General features: G+C 30.9%; 2 protein-coding genes across 2 annotated transcripts; both read left to right on the forward strand.

Annotated features, from left to right (window-relative positions):
- The first annotated feature begins 821 nt into the window (after positions 1-821).
- Positions 822-5,858, forward strand: LOC111707620 (jouberin). The gene is made up of 10 exons (XM_023480752.1): positions 822-1,138; positions 1,893-1,934; positions 2,401-2,428; positions 2,576-2,637; positions 3,445-3,520; positions 3,857-3,939; positions 4,811-4,884; positions 5,082-5,157; positions 5,414-5,471; positions 5,772-5,858. Exons 1-10 carry the CDS (start codon positions 948-950, stop codon positions 5,856-5,858), a joined length of 777 nt encoding a protein of 258 aa, XP_023336520.1. The 5' UTR covers positions 822-947.
- A 238-nt stretch (positions 5,859-6,096) lies between these two features.
- On the forward strand, positions 6,097-16,406 carry LOC111707615 (jouberin). Its single transcript, XM_023480747.1, has 19 exons — positions 6,097-6,132; positions 6,622-6,702; positions 6,934-7,045; positions 7,137-7,223; positions 7,640-7,843; positions 9,015-9,118; positions 9,721-9,783; positions 10,448-10,478; positions 10,796-10,829; positions 11,008-11,078; positions 11,925-12,016; positions 12,243-12,307; positions 12,798-12,898; positions 13,263-13,373; positions 13,674-13,775; positions 14,148-14,195; positions 14,895-14,954; positions 15,141-15,206; positions 16,239-16,406. Exons 3-19 carry the CDS (start codon positions 6,977-6,979, stop codon positions 16,311-16,313), a joined length of 1,383 nt encoding a protein of 460 aa, XP_023336515.1. The 5' UTR covers positions 6,097-6,132; positions 6,622-6,702; positions 6,934-6,976; the 3' UTR covers positions 16,314-16,406.
- The last annotated feature ends 1,638 nt before the right edge of the window (positions 16,407-18,044 follow it).

The following is an 18,044-nucleotide window of genomic DNA, read 5'->3' on the forward strand; positions in this document are numbered from 1 at the left end:
CCCCCCCCCCCGTTGGTCTGTATTGTGCCATAGCTTTCTCCAGTAATGAAACCAGGTAAACTTGTTTACATTCCAGTATAGTAGAACAGTTCTATATATATAGAGTAGATTATACAATAATATGTATTCCAGTATAGTAGAACAGTTCTATATATTTAGTAGATTATACAATAATATATATTCCAGTATAGTAGAACAGTTCTATATATGTAGTAGATTATACAATAATATATATTCCATTATAGTAGAACAGTTCTATAAGAGATTATACAATAATATATATTCCATGGTATAGTAGAACAGTTCTCGTAGATTATACAATAATATATATACCAGTATAGTAGAACAGTTCTAGGAAAATATACAATAATATATATTCCAGTATAGTAGAACAGTTCTAGTAGATTATACAATAATATATATACCAGTATAGTAGAACAGTTTTAGGAGATTATACAATAATATATATTCGATTATAGTAGAACAGTTCTAGGAGATTATACAATAATATATATTCCAGTATAGTAGAACAGTTCTAGGAGATTATACAATAATATATATACCAGTATAGTAGAACAGTTCTAGGAGATTATATAATAATATACTACTGTATATAATAACAGTTCTATATATGTAGTATATAATAACAGTTCTATATATGTAGTAATCTAGGAGATTATACAATAATATATATACCTGTATATAATAACGCAATTTCCGCGCTCCTTTTATTCTACAAAGGAATTGAGTCTTTGCCACAAACTCAAATTTTCTAATCCCTATATCTTTGTAACCAAAGGTGTAAACCTTTGATATTTAAAACTTGGATTATTTGATCTAACAGATTTCATAGTTTGAAATCTAAGTTCTTTGACATTGGTTTGCAGTGATAAAGTAGTTAGGAAATTAGAGTTTGTGGCAAAGTCTTAATTCCTTTTAAGAATATAATGAGTGAGGAACTACCTTTATCCGGGGTGGTTAATGGGCGATCTAGAAGAATAAGAAAGAAAGTAGAAAAAGAAGAAGAAGGAGAAGAAGAAGGAAGAAAAAGTAAAACAAAGAATGTAACTGGAAAGAGAAACAAAAAGACCAAGAAAAGAGAAAAAAGCAGTGATCCTTCAGATAGTTTAAATAACAGGTGACAGAAGATTTAATTTTGCATAATTTTTCATAGAAAAGAACAACATGGCCTCTACCCTTTTTTAATTTGTAAAACAAGATCCAAACATTAAAATTTATTTACCAAATTTTATGATAATTTTTAGTGGCACTTACTCAAAGATGCGATTAAGATGTTCCTAACAGTACCCTAGATCCCTTTATGATAAAGGAATTGAGTTTTTGTAACAAACTCTGATGTTCTAATCCCTATATCTTTTCAACCCAATGTAGTAGACCTTAAATATTTCAAACTATGAATTATGTTAGATCAAGTAATCCAAGTTTGAAATATCAAAGGTTTACACCATCCGGTTGCAGAGATATAGGGGTATAAAAATTTGAGTTTGTTTCAAAAACTCAGTTCCTTTGCCCAATCTAATGACACCAATTGAAAATTCTTTAATAAAAGTTTTTAAGGAACATTTCTCAATGACACTCTTTATATTTGACTAGCTTGGGAGCCCAGCTTTTCATGGAACATATTGTTACCTACTGTAGTCAATACACTCAACTTGGAATTTTTTAACCAAGCTAAGAACATTCTTCTGGTTCTACCGAGTTACCCGATTAAAACTTGGGGCAAATCGGTCAAAGGGTTCATGAGTTATGATCGGACATACAAAAACAAACAGAGATTACTACTATATAAATATGGATTCACATGAAACTACATGGACAGTACCTTTAGTATTTATTATTTATATAAATCCTAACCGAGACAATTATTCTAGTTATGTCAGAACAACCGAGTTTAAATCAGAAAACAGGGACAGGTTATTCTAATTTTAGTTAGGTTAACATAACTTATTCTAATTTTAGATATTTTAACAAAACTTATTATAATTTTAGATATTTTAACAAAACTTATTCTAATTTTAGATATTTTAACAAAACTTATTCTAATTTTAGAAATTTTAACAAAATTTATTCTAATTTTAGATATTTTAACAAAACTTATTCACAGAATTTTCTAAATATGAAATTAGCTTTGCAAGTTTGCAACTATTACTTTGTACTATATTTAGCTCAAAAAAACCAAACTGAATATATAAAAATCATGATTTAAGCTTTAATAAAAGCCAAGCTCCACTTTTCAATTGTTGTTTAAGATAAACTATGAAATATATTTGCATTACCTGTAAAAATCTCTTTATTATCTCTTTATTATCTCTTTATTATCTCTTTATTATCTCTTTATTATCTCTTTAAAAAACTGTAAAATAACAAAATAATATTTAGGATAAACAATGATATATCGAACCACAGGGTAATCCATGTTGCAGATAATATAGCCAACATTTGGCTTTTTCAATATTTTTATTTTCTTAATAAATCAATATATTTGAAATTAAACCTTTATATTCATTTGTTCGCATATATAATTCCTAAAAAATGCACATGGCTTTGTGGATAGGCAAGGAAGAAAGACGTAAACCCAGCTAAAGAAGAGAGAAGAAGACGAAGAGAAAGAGAACGGTACAAATGAGTATATAGTAGAAGGGGGAGAGGGGGAAAGGGAGGGGGGGAATAAACAATATTTTTATGATTTTTAAACGTATCTGACGTCATATCATATCATATCAAAGTTGGAACAAAAGAAACAGAAACAAAAGAACATAAAAAAACCATTCAGTCCAATTTGAAAAATTTGAATTTATCCTGTGGCCTGTAATACGCCCGATACAGTTGGTTTTCCTGCACCATTTAAAGATGTTCAGTAAATGCTAGAATTCGTCTATTCTCTCTGTCTTGTAATTCTACCGAGAGAGAGCCTGTTCTTCGCCGACTACGGGTAACTCCTTTGGGCTTCTGCATCAGGGTTATTGTGAACGAAATCTTAATCTGTTATTTTAATTAATCTATGGGTTAATGTCTTTCTGAAATATGATATATTGAGTACATCACTTATATTGAAAAACGTAAATACATGAGTTCATCTCCCGTTTAAGTGGCACTTTATGCAAAGAATAATACACCTATGTCAGAGCAAAAATAATGGCGATGTCCTTTATTTCAATTTGAAAGTTGATCATTTTCAATTGCAATTTTCGATCTCCATATTAAATTGTCTTACGGGTTCATGTAGCATAGAGAAGGAGAGAAATTGACAGAATTTTTCACTTTGCAATTTAGAAAAACAATATCTTATTTAGCCTTACTTAGAAAACGATTTAAAGGGTTACAGTCACTTAACTCCTAAAGAGTAACTTAAAATTACGCCGACATTCCCTTTACAGGAAGTTTATATGGACATCGCGAACACTCCCTTTAATAAATTTTCAGGATAAACCAAGAGAATGAGAATACAGAGAACGGTGGGCAACAAGATGAAATCATCGAACCTCAACCAGACTTACAGGTTGCAGATATATCATATTTAAACCAGACTCACAGCTTGCAGATATATAATATTTAAACCAGACTCACAGGTTGCAGATATAAAATATATAAACCAGACTCACAGGTTTCAGATATATAATATTTAAACCAGACTCACAGGTTGCAGATATATAATATTTGAACTAGACTCACAGGTTGCAAATATGTAATATTTAAACCAGACTCACAGGTTCCAGATATTTAGAATTTAAACCAGACTCACAGGTTGCAAATAAATAATATTTACACCAGACTCACAGGTTGCAGATATTTAATATTTAAACCAGACTTACACGTTTAAGACATTTGTATCTAGGCCAGAGTTATAGGAGTATTTATTCATGAATGCGAGGTTCTAAAAATGGATTTTTTAATCGCTCACCCTGTTGTTAAAGTCAGGTATTAGTCAGTTTGAAATAGAATTGTAAAACGTCTATATCTGTCAAGTAAACGCGCATTCATTAACATAATTAGTTTTTGGGGGAGAGGACATACTTAAAGTGATTGTAGAGTGTAGGCGAAATCCATTTAATCTATTTAAAGAGGGTTATGTCCGATTCACAATGGTGCTTTTAAAATCTAATTGAGAAAAAGAATGAAATGGTTTTCAGCTTATTTGGAGGAAAAGTTAGTTGTTAGGTATACAGACTTATGCCAATACAAATCATTTTCCTTACCTAAGGTTAAACTAAAGAATTGAGAGTAATAAGTAGATTAAAAACGTGTTTAACACATAAATCAATAAAATGGCTAAGTAGTTTTCAAGAAAATGATTGATATTGGCAAAAGTCTGCATAAATGAGAACTAACTTTTCCTCCAAATAAGGAACATATCATTTTTTTATAATTTAATTTGATTTATCACACTATTTTCATTGTTTCTGCAGCAGCATAAATTCGTAAGTCATTATGACAGATTGACAAATTTTAGTTAGATAATTAAAATATCACAATTATCCTTCACCAGACAAAGGTTCAAAGAACACGTCAAAGGAATTGAGTCTTTGCCACAAACTCTGATTTTCTAATCACTATATCTTTCCAACCCAATGTTACAGACCTTAGATATTTCAAACTATGAATTCTGTTAGATCAAATAATCTGAGTTTGATATATCAAAGGTTTACAACATCGAGTTCTAAAGATATTGAGGTTTAAATATTTGATTTTGTTCCAAAGACTCAATTCCTTTATAAACTGAGGTTCACTGAACCTTAGTTAAACCATGATAAAACATAATTAAAAAAAAAGAATCAATATTTTTATTTAGTTTGGTTGATGGATTAACTGGAAACTTTCTAGAGAAAACAAATCCTAGCCGTAGAGTCACTTCTTACTATGAAGGTGTAAATAAAGTTATAATTATTTGGAAATAAAATGAATTCAAAACTAGGAATTCAAAATAATTTTTGCTTCAAAAATTTTCCACAAATTAAAAATTATGAAAATTTAAAGCTTTTCATTTTGACTCCCATACAAAATAACCAGTAGTTTTTGAGCCACGAACAGACAATATAACATTAAAAAAAAAATTTTTTTAGATGAAAAAGTTTCACGAATTCTGCCATTGATGACGCAGCCTTTCGACTTCCGGCTTAAGAGAGACATTCTACCAAAGTAAACAAACAGCATTTTCAAAGTATTCATCGAAATTTTATTTTTTTACTAAGGATTTGAGTTTTTGTCACATACACTGATTTTATAATCCCAATATCTCATTGGTCAAATCAGAACCAATTAGAATCATTTAGACTAATTGTAGACCCAAGGAAAGGCTCAAGTTTAGGAAAGGTTGGGCTTTATTTTTAAAAGCTCAGCTCTGATTAGAGATCCAACAGAAAAGTTTGCCCGCCGATAACCTATTTTGTTGTAGGTGGGAGGAATTACTATTGTTCAATGATGATTTTGATGCAACATTTGAAAAACATGAGGTACAACAATATTTGCGTTGTTTCATCAAATAAAGAAATTGGGTCTTTGTCACAAACTATGTTTTTTTAATCTCTATATCTTTGCGATCCAATCAGGTAGACCTTGGAGATTTCAAACTATGAATTCTGTTCGATGAAAAAGTCTAAGTTTGAAATATCAAAGGTGTACACCATTAGGTTGAAAAAATATAGGTACTAGAAGATCTGAGTTTGTGGCAAATGCTCAATTTCTTTATATTATTATGGTTTTACTGAGATTACGTACATCTAAGAATTAAGATTAACTTCTTCTTATTTCAGAATATCGTGATGTTCTTTGAGATCATCGATTTTGTGAGTATGGCAGTTGCAAATGAAAATTACAGGAACAAATTACCAATAAATTGATTTTTAATTTTAAAAATTTTAGTTAACCCTATCCCTGCTGGGGTACTTGAAAACCAGGATATTCTGGGGGGGGTCAATTTGCCCCCCCCCCCTCTAAATCCCATGTTTTATGTCCAAATATGACAAATGATACATCATTAGAAAGCTGTTGTGCTCTACTTTTAGAATCTGCAATAATAATAATAATAATAATAATAATAATAATAATATTTACAATAATAATAATTTCCAGGCAAAAAGATTGGACCTCTAAACGATTTGGAGAAAGAACAAGGTGGGTTCAATAGTAATTTTCTTTTTAATTTGCCGATTTTTGTACTTTCATTTTTCAACTCTTTAATTATCATTTTAACAAACACATTACTAGCATCAATCACAAATTTTCTAATACCTATAATTTCTCCATCTGGTGTAAACCTTGGATATTTTAAACTTTTAGATATAGCAGAATTCATGGTATATCTGAGCTTTGTGAAGCGCAATCAATTCCTTTGTTGTCTAGAGTACAGCTTTATAAACCTGGAAATCTTGAACCTGGTGGAGATACAGCTGAGGATTGGGAAGTGTAATCAATTCCTTTGTTGTCTAGATTACAGCTTTATACTACTGAAAATCTTGAACCTGGTGGAGATACAGCTGAGGTTTGGGAAGTGTAATCATCTCCATTGTTGTCTAGATTATAGCTTTATAAACCTGGAAATCTTGAACCTGGTGGAGATACAGCTGAGGTTTGGGAAGTGTAGTCATCTCCTTTGTTGTCTAGATTACAGCTTTATAAACCTGGAAATCTTGAACCTGGTGGAGATACAGCTGAGGTTTGGCATTGGTGGAACACAAACAAAAGGTTGTACAATAATTTAATACTTCAATAATTCCACTAAAATAAAGAAAATCTTAAATGGAATGTTAAGAAAACCCTTAATCACTGATTGCCAAAAACAAATAAAAAATTGAACAATTCTCCTTTTTTATGTTCTTTGTAAAATCTCTCTAAAAAGATACAGGAGTAGGGTTTTAAAAGGAAAAAAATGTCTAGTTATATAAAAAATAAAAAAATTTTAATCCTTTTGTTTAGAAAACAGTATCCGTCCTCTATCTGGGTGACTATTGAACCTGTAATGCCTCCGTCCTCCTCTGAACCAACTATTAGAAGTATGGTTCCAACCCAACCAGAGTTCGGAAACCAAGTGAGAGAAAATAATCTCTTTTTTTCAATAATTAGGTGTAAGTTACTGCTGTATTTTTATGAGTTACGAATATAAACCTTAAACTGTCCAGGGTAACCTGATAATTAGTGAAGTAAGTAGCTCCCAGGGTGACCAACCAACTGTAGTTTGGACTAGACTGCCAGGACAATCTTGTAAGGTACATAGTTTTCACATACTTTTACTGTTTTTGTCCCATTAAATAGATTTTGCACAACAGATTGGAAATATAATGTTCTTCCACCAATTCGACAAATGTACCCAATTATGTTTATACCTACAAATGCACCCAATTATGTTTATACCTACAAATGCACCCAATTATGTTAATACCAACAAATGTACCCATATATGTTAATACCTACAAATGCACCCAATTATGTTTATACCTACAAATGTACCCATATATGTTAATACCTACAAATGTGCCCATATATGTTAATACCTACAAATGCACCCAATTATGTTTATACCTATAAATGTACCCATATATGTTTATACCTACAAATATGTCACGCTCAAATTAAAAGGCTCTTTGTTTTAATTCCTGTGGTTCATTTAAATATTTATTTTTAGATCCCGAACACTCGGAGTATAGAACTTGAATCTGGAGCCCGTGGCTGTTCAGCCTTATCCTTCTCGGCCGATGGCCGCCGATTAGCAGTAGGGGTGGCTGGTCAAACTACCTCTACCATTCGTGTTTACGATATTCCATCAGGAATCCTTGTCATACAGTTGGAACAGCTTTATGGACTCGTTTACGAGATTTCATTTCATGAGGTAATACTAAGGGTATACTTAAAAAACGCTGGGCAGCGAAAATTGGGTTACAACAATTGGTTAAGGTAATCTATTTTGTGAAAAATATCTTTGTAAAGATTAATTGATGATACCATAAAGCTACTTTTTAAAGAATCTTTTTCTATTTCATGCACAGATTAATAACAATACAGATAGAACACTAGAAGTTAGAACCGGCTCTATCTCTGTATTGTAATTCAACGCGGCAGTCGCATAACTCCTTTCGGCTTCTGCTTGTGAACGAAAACCCCCTTAATCTTAAAAAGACGACATATAGTGTTCTATCTGTATTGTTATTAATCTATGATTTTATAATCCAAAAAAGAATCTTCAAAATCTAAAGTCCACTGAAAATTTGGGAGGTTCGTTCAACGATACTGTCTTAAATTTAATGATCGGCGGTGACGCAGGGGAGGAATGAGGATCTTTGTAATGAAAAATTAGGACAAAGGAGACTAGATACATTCCAGATAAATTGTAATCGATGATAGAACTAGGACGGATTTGATAAATATCTGTTATCTAGGATATCATTAGGACGGAGTAAATAAAGATATATTCTCTAGGATAAAATTAGGACGGATTAAATAAAGATATATTCTCTAGGATAAAATTAGGACGGATTAAATAAAGATATATTTTCTTGGATAAAGTTAGGACGGATTAAGTAAAGATATATTCTCTAGGATAAAGTTAGGACGGATTAAAAAAGATATATTCTCTAGGGTAAAATTAAGATGGAGTAAATGAAGTTCTATTCTCTAGGATAAAATTAGGACGGATTAAATGAAGACCTATTCTCTAGAAAAAATTAGAACGGATTAAATGAAGATCTATTCTCTAGGATAAAATTAGGAAGGAGTAAATAAAGATCTATTCTCTAGGATAAAATTGAGATGGAGTAAATAAAGATCAATTCTCTTGGATAAAATTAGGACGCATAAAATGAAGATCTAGTCTCTAGGATAAAATTAGGATGGAGTAAATCAAGATCTATTCTCTAGGATAAAATTAAGATGGAGTAAAAATAGAGATAGTTACTTTAGGATATAATTAGGATTGAGTAAATACATATCTTTTTTTCAAGGATATAAAAGATCCCTAGGAGTAAATAAAGATCTCTAAGATATAATGAAAATCTATTCTCCAGGATGGTTTAATGACTGCTGCAGTGGGAGATGGAAGAGTATCAGTGTGGAATACAGATACATGGGAACTAATTCATAAACTTGATCATCCTTCATATATTTACAGGTTTAATACTAATTATAAACTATCGGTAATCTACACATATTTACGCTACAGAATTATTGTCAAAGTTTATAAATTATATCTCCAAACCTGTTATTTTTTATAAGGCAAAAAATCATCAATATTGTGAAGTTTTCAAACCATTAATATCATGATTATCACAACTTTTATACAGGGAGTGATTTTCGTCTTGGTTCTTTCTTAAATAATCATGAATACCGTAAAGGATTTAATAATTGTAACTTCGTTCTCAGCTAGAGCTCTTGATATGTTTCATTAAACTACTTATTTCCCCCCTCATCGTCTTCTTATTATGTCCGTAAATATTTCGTAAGGAAATGAGTTTTTCCCCCTATATCTTAGCAACCAGATGTCATAAACCTTTGATATTTTAAACTATGAAGTCATTTAGATCAAATAGTCTAAGTTTGATATAACATCGGTTTGCATCATCTGGTTGCAAAGATATAGGGATTAGAAAATTTGAGTTTGCGACAAAAACTCAATTCCTCTGCAACAGAACTATCTTTACAGATACTCCTGAAAGGCTTTAGAGGTATACATGCCACAGTTTTTTGGTTCGTACTGTATGCTTAATATTTCAGTGCTGGGTTCTATCCAAAGAATTCAGATATAATTGCCACAGCTGGATTCGATAGAGTAGTTAGGAAACAAATCATTCTTTAAATCACAGTTCAAGACAATAAAATAAATAAAAAAATGCATAGAACAGTAAAGTTAGGTTTTTTTTAAATTAACATTTCGCTTTTAACAAAATTCCTATTCCAATCATGATAAAGTAATAGTTCGATTTAACGTAGAATTAACAGAACAGAATTCTGAGATTGCATAAAACTAAATATTTTGAAAAAACTGAAGGAATTGATCACACACGTCATACTAAAGTAAATTGAAATCTTTTATGTCTTAAAACATAACTCCTCTAATTGAAGAGACATTGAAGAACAAGATACATTTTCTCAAAACTTGTTGAGCTCCGAGATCACAAACCGTCTTCCTTTCTTTACTTCACAGTGAACAAAGGTTTACGACATCTGCCTGCAAAGATACAGGGATTAGATAGATTTAGAAATCTGTTTATTTATATTATCAAACCATAGCTGAAAACTTTAGAATGGGATATTCTTAATCTTGCTCTGATAATTAATCTGGAGATTAAAAATGAGAGGAGAACAAGCAATATTTAATCTCGAGATTAAGAAAAAGAGTGGATTAAAGGGACTGTAAAGCCTTAATCCCGATATCCACCATTCTAAAGTTTTCAGCTCATGAAAATTAGACAAAATTAAAAATTATTTGTTTGTAATTCAGATTATGGAAGAAGGAAGGAAGAAGAGGCAAGGTAGGTTAAAAATATTCCAATATTTTAATTTTATTTCTATTTCTCTTATTCCGTTTTGAACTCTTTTCTGCAGGAAGAGAAAGAGTTTTTAAAAGGGAGTGATAAACTTATTTTTATTTATAGAAAAATAAATTTATAAACCTTCCTTGGTTCAATCCTAGTAGATGCTTTATTTACAGAAAATTCATTATTAATCATCCTTATGTTTTTGGTGATCACTCTCTTTAAGATAAAAAAATTAAATATATTTCTAGCATTATTATTGAATAGATTTTTGAACAATTTCTTACAAAATGTTAATAATTTTGTCATTTAAGGATAAAACTTATTCAGTGGTCCAGGAGCTTTCAGGTATATTTTCTTAAAACCCCCCTCCCAAAAAAAAAACATTTTTAAATAAGCATTTATAGTCTATAATATTTTTCAGTTTAATACTTCCGTAGAGTTTTCAACATACATTAACTTTTTTATTAGTTTTATATAATCAAGATTTTTCTATTTTTTGGACTAAAAAGTTTTTTTATTTCAGGACACAACAGTCACATTAACTGCATTGTTTTTGATGCAGAGGGACATTTTCTTTTTTCAGGGGACAAACAGGTCTTTCAAACATTCTTTTCAAACATTTTTTGTCATTTTTTAGGTGTTTTTTTTACCTTTTCTCTTAGTTTCGGTCGGTTTAAATAAATTTTTTAAATCTCTCATTGACCAGGCCCTGAACCCTTGACCATTAAGAGAAGAGAAAATTAATTATTTTCTTTCAAATCTAAATCTAGTGCAGCTGTTAGCAGACAATATTAAAATATAGCCTTCATTCTGGATAAATATAGTAAATATCATCTTAAACGTTGATTTTAAAATTAATCATTTTCAATAACTTAAATTTAATTGTTAACGTGTACTGTGTATAGGGTCTTCAAAAAACTCACACAATAAACAGAAAATCTTGCACATTCTGACGTAGAAAATCTATTCGATTTTGTCGATAACTACTTTACTATAAAAGTTGGTAACAATCTCTTAACAGCTTTGAAATACNGTGGCTTGGCATGGCAAACCCAAGGGTCAATGCCTGTCAACATTTTAAATTATTCACTATAATTATAAATATATGATCGCTGTGATCATTATAATATAATGATAGTTAGGGATCTAAAATGTTCCAATTTGTATGGGCCCAGCCCTATCTCTGTACTCAGCTGTTCAAATATCTACTTTAGACCTACAGATTGTAATTTGACGGAGATTTATTTATTTCTATGTTTTACGTGTACTCTCCTGCATTACATGTTTCACGTGTTATTCTCACACTTGTGCGTAAAATCAAAACTAGAGGAGCTAGGAGGTCACAAACCCGGCCCAGTATTGTCGGATTAATTTTACCTCTTCCTTCTGTATAGTTCACAATGGGTTAACTGTCATATGTTCTATATATGTATTGTTTAGGGCACGATCAAGATGTGGGAATCCCTGGATAATCAGAACCAGATCGGATTCGAGTCCTCTACAGACTCATACGCTCGACCTAACACATTCAGGTCAATATTATTTAAAGGGACTGTCGTTGCAATTCCTTTCTACTTTCTCTGAACAAAAATTGGCTCAATTAATTTATTTTTGAAGTAAGAAAAACGATGATATCACCTCTTTAAATTGTTCTTACAAAACCTGCTAGTTTAGATTGATTTGGATGATTATTTACATTTGTAATTTCCCTCAGTGCATTTTTAAAATATATTTTTTTTTAATTGCAGTTGTTTTTAGAGAATGGAGATATAAACGAGAATACAAGGTTGAAGATCAAGTTTGTAAACTATCCTTGCATCCAGGTACTATCGGAGATACTAAACTATCCTGCATCCAGGTACTATCGGAGATACTAAACTATCCTTGCATCCAGGTACTGTCGGAGATACTAAACTATCCTTGCATCCATCCAGGTACTATAGGAGATAGTAAACTATCCTTACATCCAGGTACTATAAGAAATACTTATAAACTATACTTACATCCAGGTACTATAGAAGATATTAAACTATCCTTAGATCCAGGTACTATCGGAGATACTAAACTATCCTTGCATCCAGGTACTATAGAAGATATCAAACTATCCTTAGATCCAGGTACTATCGGAAATACTAAACTATCCTTGCATCCAGGTACTATCGGAGATACTAAACTATCCTTGCATCCAGGTACTATCGGAGATATATAAACTATCCTTGCATCCAGGTACTATAGTAGTTAAAGAGTTTAAACTATCCTAGCATTATGATATATAAGAATTAACTAAATTGTGATTAACTTTGCTTTGTTTAGGAGGACGGAGATTATTAGTTCATAGATTAAATCCTACTTCTCCCCTAGTAATGCTAGATCTTAGAAATGGTAGCTTCATGCAGACTTATCCTGATATACAGGTTGGTAAACCAGTAGCTGCATGCAGACCTATCCTAATATACAGTTTGGTAAACCAGTAGCTTCATGCAGACTTATCCTGATATACAGGTTGTTAAACCAGTAGCTTCGTGCAGACCTATCCTAATATACAGGTTGGTAAACCAGTAACTTCATGCAGACTTATCCTAATATACAGGTTGGTAAACCAGTAACTTCATGCAGACCTATCCTAATATACAGGTTGGTAAACCAGTAACTTCATGTAGACTTATCCTAATATACAGGTTGGTAAACCAGTATTTGTCAAAGTAAAAAGCTTTTAAAAACACATTAATTTGAATACAATTACTTCGATTCAAACCTAAATATTATATTTGCTTTCAGACATTTCGAGTTCCTGCAGCAAGCTGTATTACTCCTTGTGGTAGTTGGGTGATAGGAGGAAGCAACTCTGGGTACTCGGTTGTATGGAACACAGATACTGGAGAAAAACAGGAAATCAAACACATCCTTTAAATCTTATATCATTTAATTTCCAATCCATAGTTCAGGAAAACGGATTTCTCGCCTCAAACTTTGATTTTCTCTGTGCAATTTACTGTAGCATAACTTTTATATGCATTTTAATAGATCAAATGGTCAAACTTTGGAATAACATCAGGTTACCAATATATTGGGATTAGAAAATTAGAATTTGGGGTGAGGTATCAATAATAAATAACTGTATACGCTGCAAAAATCCCAAAATGTACATATTTATTTAATATTAGAAGATGTTTTGTTTATGTACAACAGCATGTGTACAAGGATCTACCGTACACTGGTCCTATTTCTGCAGTACAATACCATCCATTCGACCATTTCCTAGTAATTGGCAGCTCAGAACCTAACAGCAAGGAATGCTTAATTACAAACAAAATAGAATTTTAAGAAATATTTGAAAGAGACTGTAAACGTTTATTAAAGTGACCTTTCGTTTAATAAGTGAAATGTTCCATTCACAACAGTACCTTTATAACCTGTATTTGTTCAAAAATGAATAGGTTATCTATGTTTTTCTCTTTGAAAATTGTCAACTGTGGTTTCTCAACAGATATATGATTCCAGAAAAAAAGCTATATTCCACATTATCCCATAAAGGTTTAAAGGAAAAATACTATTACTTTCTATCTATCATTTTATGAGGGTATTATGCAAGGGAAAAACTAAAGATACACTTTTGATCAAATTGTTTAAAATTTTCGAAATTGATAACTATTGCGCATTTAGGTTTGTCTTTACACATTTGATAAGAAGAAGGATATTATCAACGATGAGGTTTTCCGTAGAGTTTTCAACAATGGTTTTAAAATTCAAAACAGGTTGCGAGTTTTATCCATTATTATTAAAAAAATACAACTTCCCAACGTCGTAGGACGCTGGAATATGTATTGTACCCAATATTTTCAGCTTTAGAAAATCTGAGCAAAAGAGCAGGCGCGCGTATTTTAGAAAATATTCAAATTCGACACTATGTGATGCCTAACTTTGTACAGCCGCGTTTGGTCCTAAAAATTCAAATATAAGGCTGAAATTTGGCGTGCCGTCTCTAAACTTAGTTATCTAAACAGATCGGAGGTCATTAACCTCCATTTTAACCTCCATAAACGCAGAAAATAGTAGAAAATACCAAGTTTTAAATTAAATTATCTAAGTTTAATTTGACATATTTTTAGCAACACCTTTTACACCTAATTCAAATGACAACATTTTTAATAAAAATAATTACAGCTTCCAATATTTTTAATAAAAATAATTCCAGCTTCCAACATTTTTAATAAAAATAATTCCAGCTTCCAACATTGTTATTAAAAATAATTCCAGCTTCCAACATTTTTAATAAAAATAATTTCAGCTTCCAACATTTTTATTAAAATAATTCCAGCTTCCAACATTTTTAATAAAAATAATTCCAGCTTCCAACATTTTTATTAAAAATAATTTCAACTTCCAACATTTTTATCCGTTTTTATCTAGAAATCCCATGAAGTTGGAACACCTCGGGTCCAAGACACTCCCAAATATCCATTTAAGCAGGTATAGATAGTAAACAAAGAAACTGATTATTCTACTCAAACTCTAATTTTCTTATCATTATGTCTTCACAACTTGATGTCGTATGACCTAGTTGATACTTCAAATTATTAATTTTACTAGATCAAATGGTCAAAGTTTGTAATGGCAACTAGATTTACACCATCATTTCTCTACGTTCTTCTTTAGGTTGCCAAAATAATCCTAGATGGGTCTGCGGCTAGGGAAGAAATGAAAACCCCAGTAGATTTACAGGTTAAAAATGTTTTCAACAAATATATATATATATATATATATATATATATATATAAAACAGAAATCTCTTAGTGTCGTCTTTTCGTGTTTGGATATCCGATCATAACTCAGGAATCCCTTGATCAATTGCCTGAAATTTTGATTGTGGAAGAACCACGGTAATGTTCTTAGCCTGGTTTAAAAATTCTATAAAAACTTAGTTTCCATTCAAATCAGGATTCCTAAGGTAGTATATAGATATATTCATGTGTAAAGGAATTGAGTTTTTGTCACAAACTCAAATTGTCTAATCCCTATATCTTTACAATCTGATGATGTAAACCCTTGATATTTCAAACTTACAATATTTGATCTAACAGAATTCATAGTTTAAAATATCAAAGGTCTACGACATTGGGTAGCAAAGATATAGAGATTAGAAAAGTAGACTTTGTGACAAAAACTCAGTTCCTTTCTTGTTATTCTTAAATAAATATTCTATTCTATTCTATTCTATTATGAAATTTTGTTTGCAACAATTATCCTTAGGTGTTCTACCAACAGTAATCCGTTGCATTTCTTTATAGATGTTAGCAACTGAAAGGAATTGAGTCTTTGCCACAAAATCAAATCTTCTAATCCATCTATCTTTGCAACCTGATAATGTAAACCTTTGATATTTCAAACTTAGATTATCTGATGTAACAGAATTAATAGTTTTAAATATCTAAGGTCTACGACATTAGGTTGCAAAGATTAAGGTTGAAGAAAAACATAGTTTGTGACAAAGAGTTTATAAGATATTTTTTAGATTGTTATCAGGGAAATTTTTTTCTTTATGCATGTCAATATAATAAATAATTCTTTCAAAAACATTACACAAACATTTAATGTAAAATGTACATTGTACTCTGATAAAAATATAATTCTTTGCGATTGATTCTTTAGTATTCCTGAAAACCTAATTATTATTCTATCGAAGTTTAAATCTCATTTTTCTCTTGGTACAGTTTCCTCTTTAATAAATATAATATTTAAATTTTTATATTCTAGGACATCGTTGAGAAACTGAACCTTGCTCTACAGCAGTGCAGAGCAAAGAAAGAGCATAGTTCAGATCTGGAATAAGGTGCAGAGCAAAGAAAGAGCATGGTTCAGATCTGGAATAAGGTGCAGAGCAAAGAAAGAGCATGGTTCAGATCTGGAATAAGGTGCAGAGCATGGTTCAGATCTGGAAAAAGATTGTGTCACGTGATTGATTGATAGAATTCTACACAAGCAATTATTTCTGATCAGCTGAAGCGATTATTAATATATTATATTACGGTAGCAAAAAATAAAATTTGAGATAGCCGAGCAGTGCTATAAACTAATCTTCGTGATATAAAGTTGATTCACCTGCTTTACAGGATTAGTTGGATCCCGGAGTGATAAGAAAAATCGCCAAAGCCTGAGACAAAATAATATCTAAAAGGTTCAAACAATCTTGAAAAATAGAAAATATTTACGGTTTCTCAAAGACAGATTTGTAAACTACTAGCTATAAAGTGCCCGTCGCTGCCCGTGGAATTCTTTAAAATCGAATTTTATAAGAAAAAAATTTAATTTAAAAAAATTCGAATTTTTACAGAAACAATTTTTTTACATTTTTTAGCCTATGTAATCAAGGGTTCCATCAAAAATGTCAGCCCATTCGGTCCAGTTGTTTGGCCAGCTATAGCTAACATTCAAACAAATATATATACGAGCTGAGAGCTTTATTATGTAGATCTGTCATTTAATGTATGTACTTTCTGTGATGTTGACAAAATGAAAGAAATACAAATTTGTTAGAAAATTATAAAATTTGCCTCGTTTACCAAAGGTTGTTGGTTTTATGCTTGAAATAAAGTTTCTTAATTTAATATAAATAAAAGTAAAAGTATTTAATTAGTTAAATGAGGTGCCAAAATATTCATATTATCAATAGACTATTTGTTAATAGCTAACTTTTTCTAAAATTTGTTTAGTCAGAGATCGGAACTTTTTTGTATGGATATTGTTAATCTTGAACGTGTGCATCTCCATTTCCAATGTGGGCACATCATTTAAATCTGAGGATCAATGATGGAGCCTTCAATTAAAGCTATTTTTGTAGGCTATGACTAACACGATATAGAAATAAATTAATCTGTAGATCTCCACATTAGAATTCTGACTTTTGAAAATCTTAAAAACTACTTTTCTTCATTTGAAAATGTATTGATATTAAATTTGATAAAACTATCTGACCCCCCCCCCCCTCCATTCAGATCAATAATTTTAGATATCATCAAATCTTCGGATAGTAAAATGATACAAAATGATAATAATGTGATAATACAAACATTATCAAAATTAGAATTCATTCTTTGGAAGGATACAGAACACTGTACATGGGATATAGAAAAAGTGGATACAGGATACAATTTTGTACAAACATGATTTGTATAGAAGATACAGGATAAATTTTAGATCTTTAAAGATACAGGATACTGTACACTGCACACATATTGATACAGTATACAGGACACACTGCTCATTGTACGTGTAAAGATACAGCATACAGAATGGGAGAAAAAGGATACAATACAGTAAATACAGGATACAGTGTAATATAATTAGGATACATATGACACATGACACAGGGTTACCCACAAAGGTTGAGACAGTAAAGACGACCGGAATCTCTTTGAATTTGACAAGTCCGGGGTTAAAGTAGGTCATTGTCTTGAATATAATCTTTTTGTGGCTTATTCATTGATTAGGCTAAAAAGAAAAAGTTTAAAGATGCATGGAATCATGAGTATAAGGAAACAGACAGTATAAATTCTGTACAAT

Source organism: Eurytemora carolleeae, unplaced genomic scaffold (genome assembly GCF_000591075.1).
Source record: "Eurytemora carolleeae unplaced genomic scaffold, Eaff_2.0 scaffold820, whole genome shotgun sequence".
Lineage (NCBI taxonomy): Eukaryota > Metazoa > Arthropoda > Copepoda > Calanoida > Temoridae > Eurytemora > Eurytemora carolleeae.

Coding starts and splice junctions, on each gene's coding strand:
- LOC111707620 (XM_023480752.1), top strand. CDS start 948: ATGAGTGAGGAACTACCTTTATCCGGGGTGGTTAATGGGCGATCTAGA. Junction 5,158..5,413: donor AAGAGAGACATTCTACCAAA/GTAAACAAACAG, acceptor ATTTTGTTGTAG/GTGGGAGGAATTACTATTGT. Junction 5,472..5,771: donor CAACATTTGAAAAACATGAG/GTACAACAATAT, acceptor TTCTTATTTCAG/AATATCGTGATGTTCTTTGA.
- LOC111707615 (XM_023480747.1), top strand. CDS start 6,977: ATGCCTCCGTCCTCCTCTGAACCAACTATTAGAAGTATGGTTCCAACC. Junction 7,046..7,136: donor AACCAGAGTTCGGAAACCAA/GTGAGAGAAAAT, acceptor TAAACTGTCCAG/GGTAACCTGATAATTAGTGA. Junction 7,844..9,014: donor ACGAGATTTCATTTCATGAG/GTAATACTAAGG, acceptor TCTATTCTCCAG/GATGGTTTAATGACTGCTGC.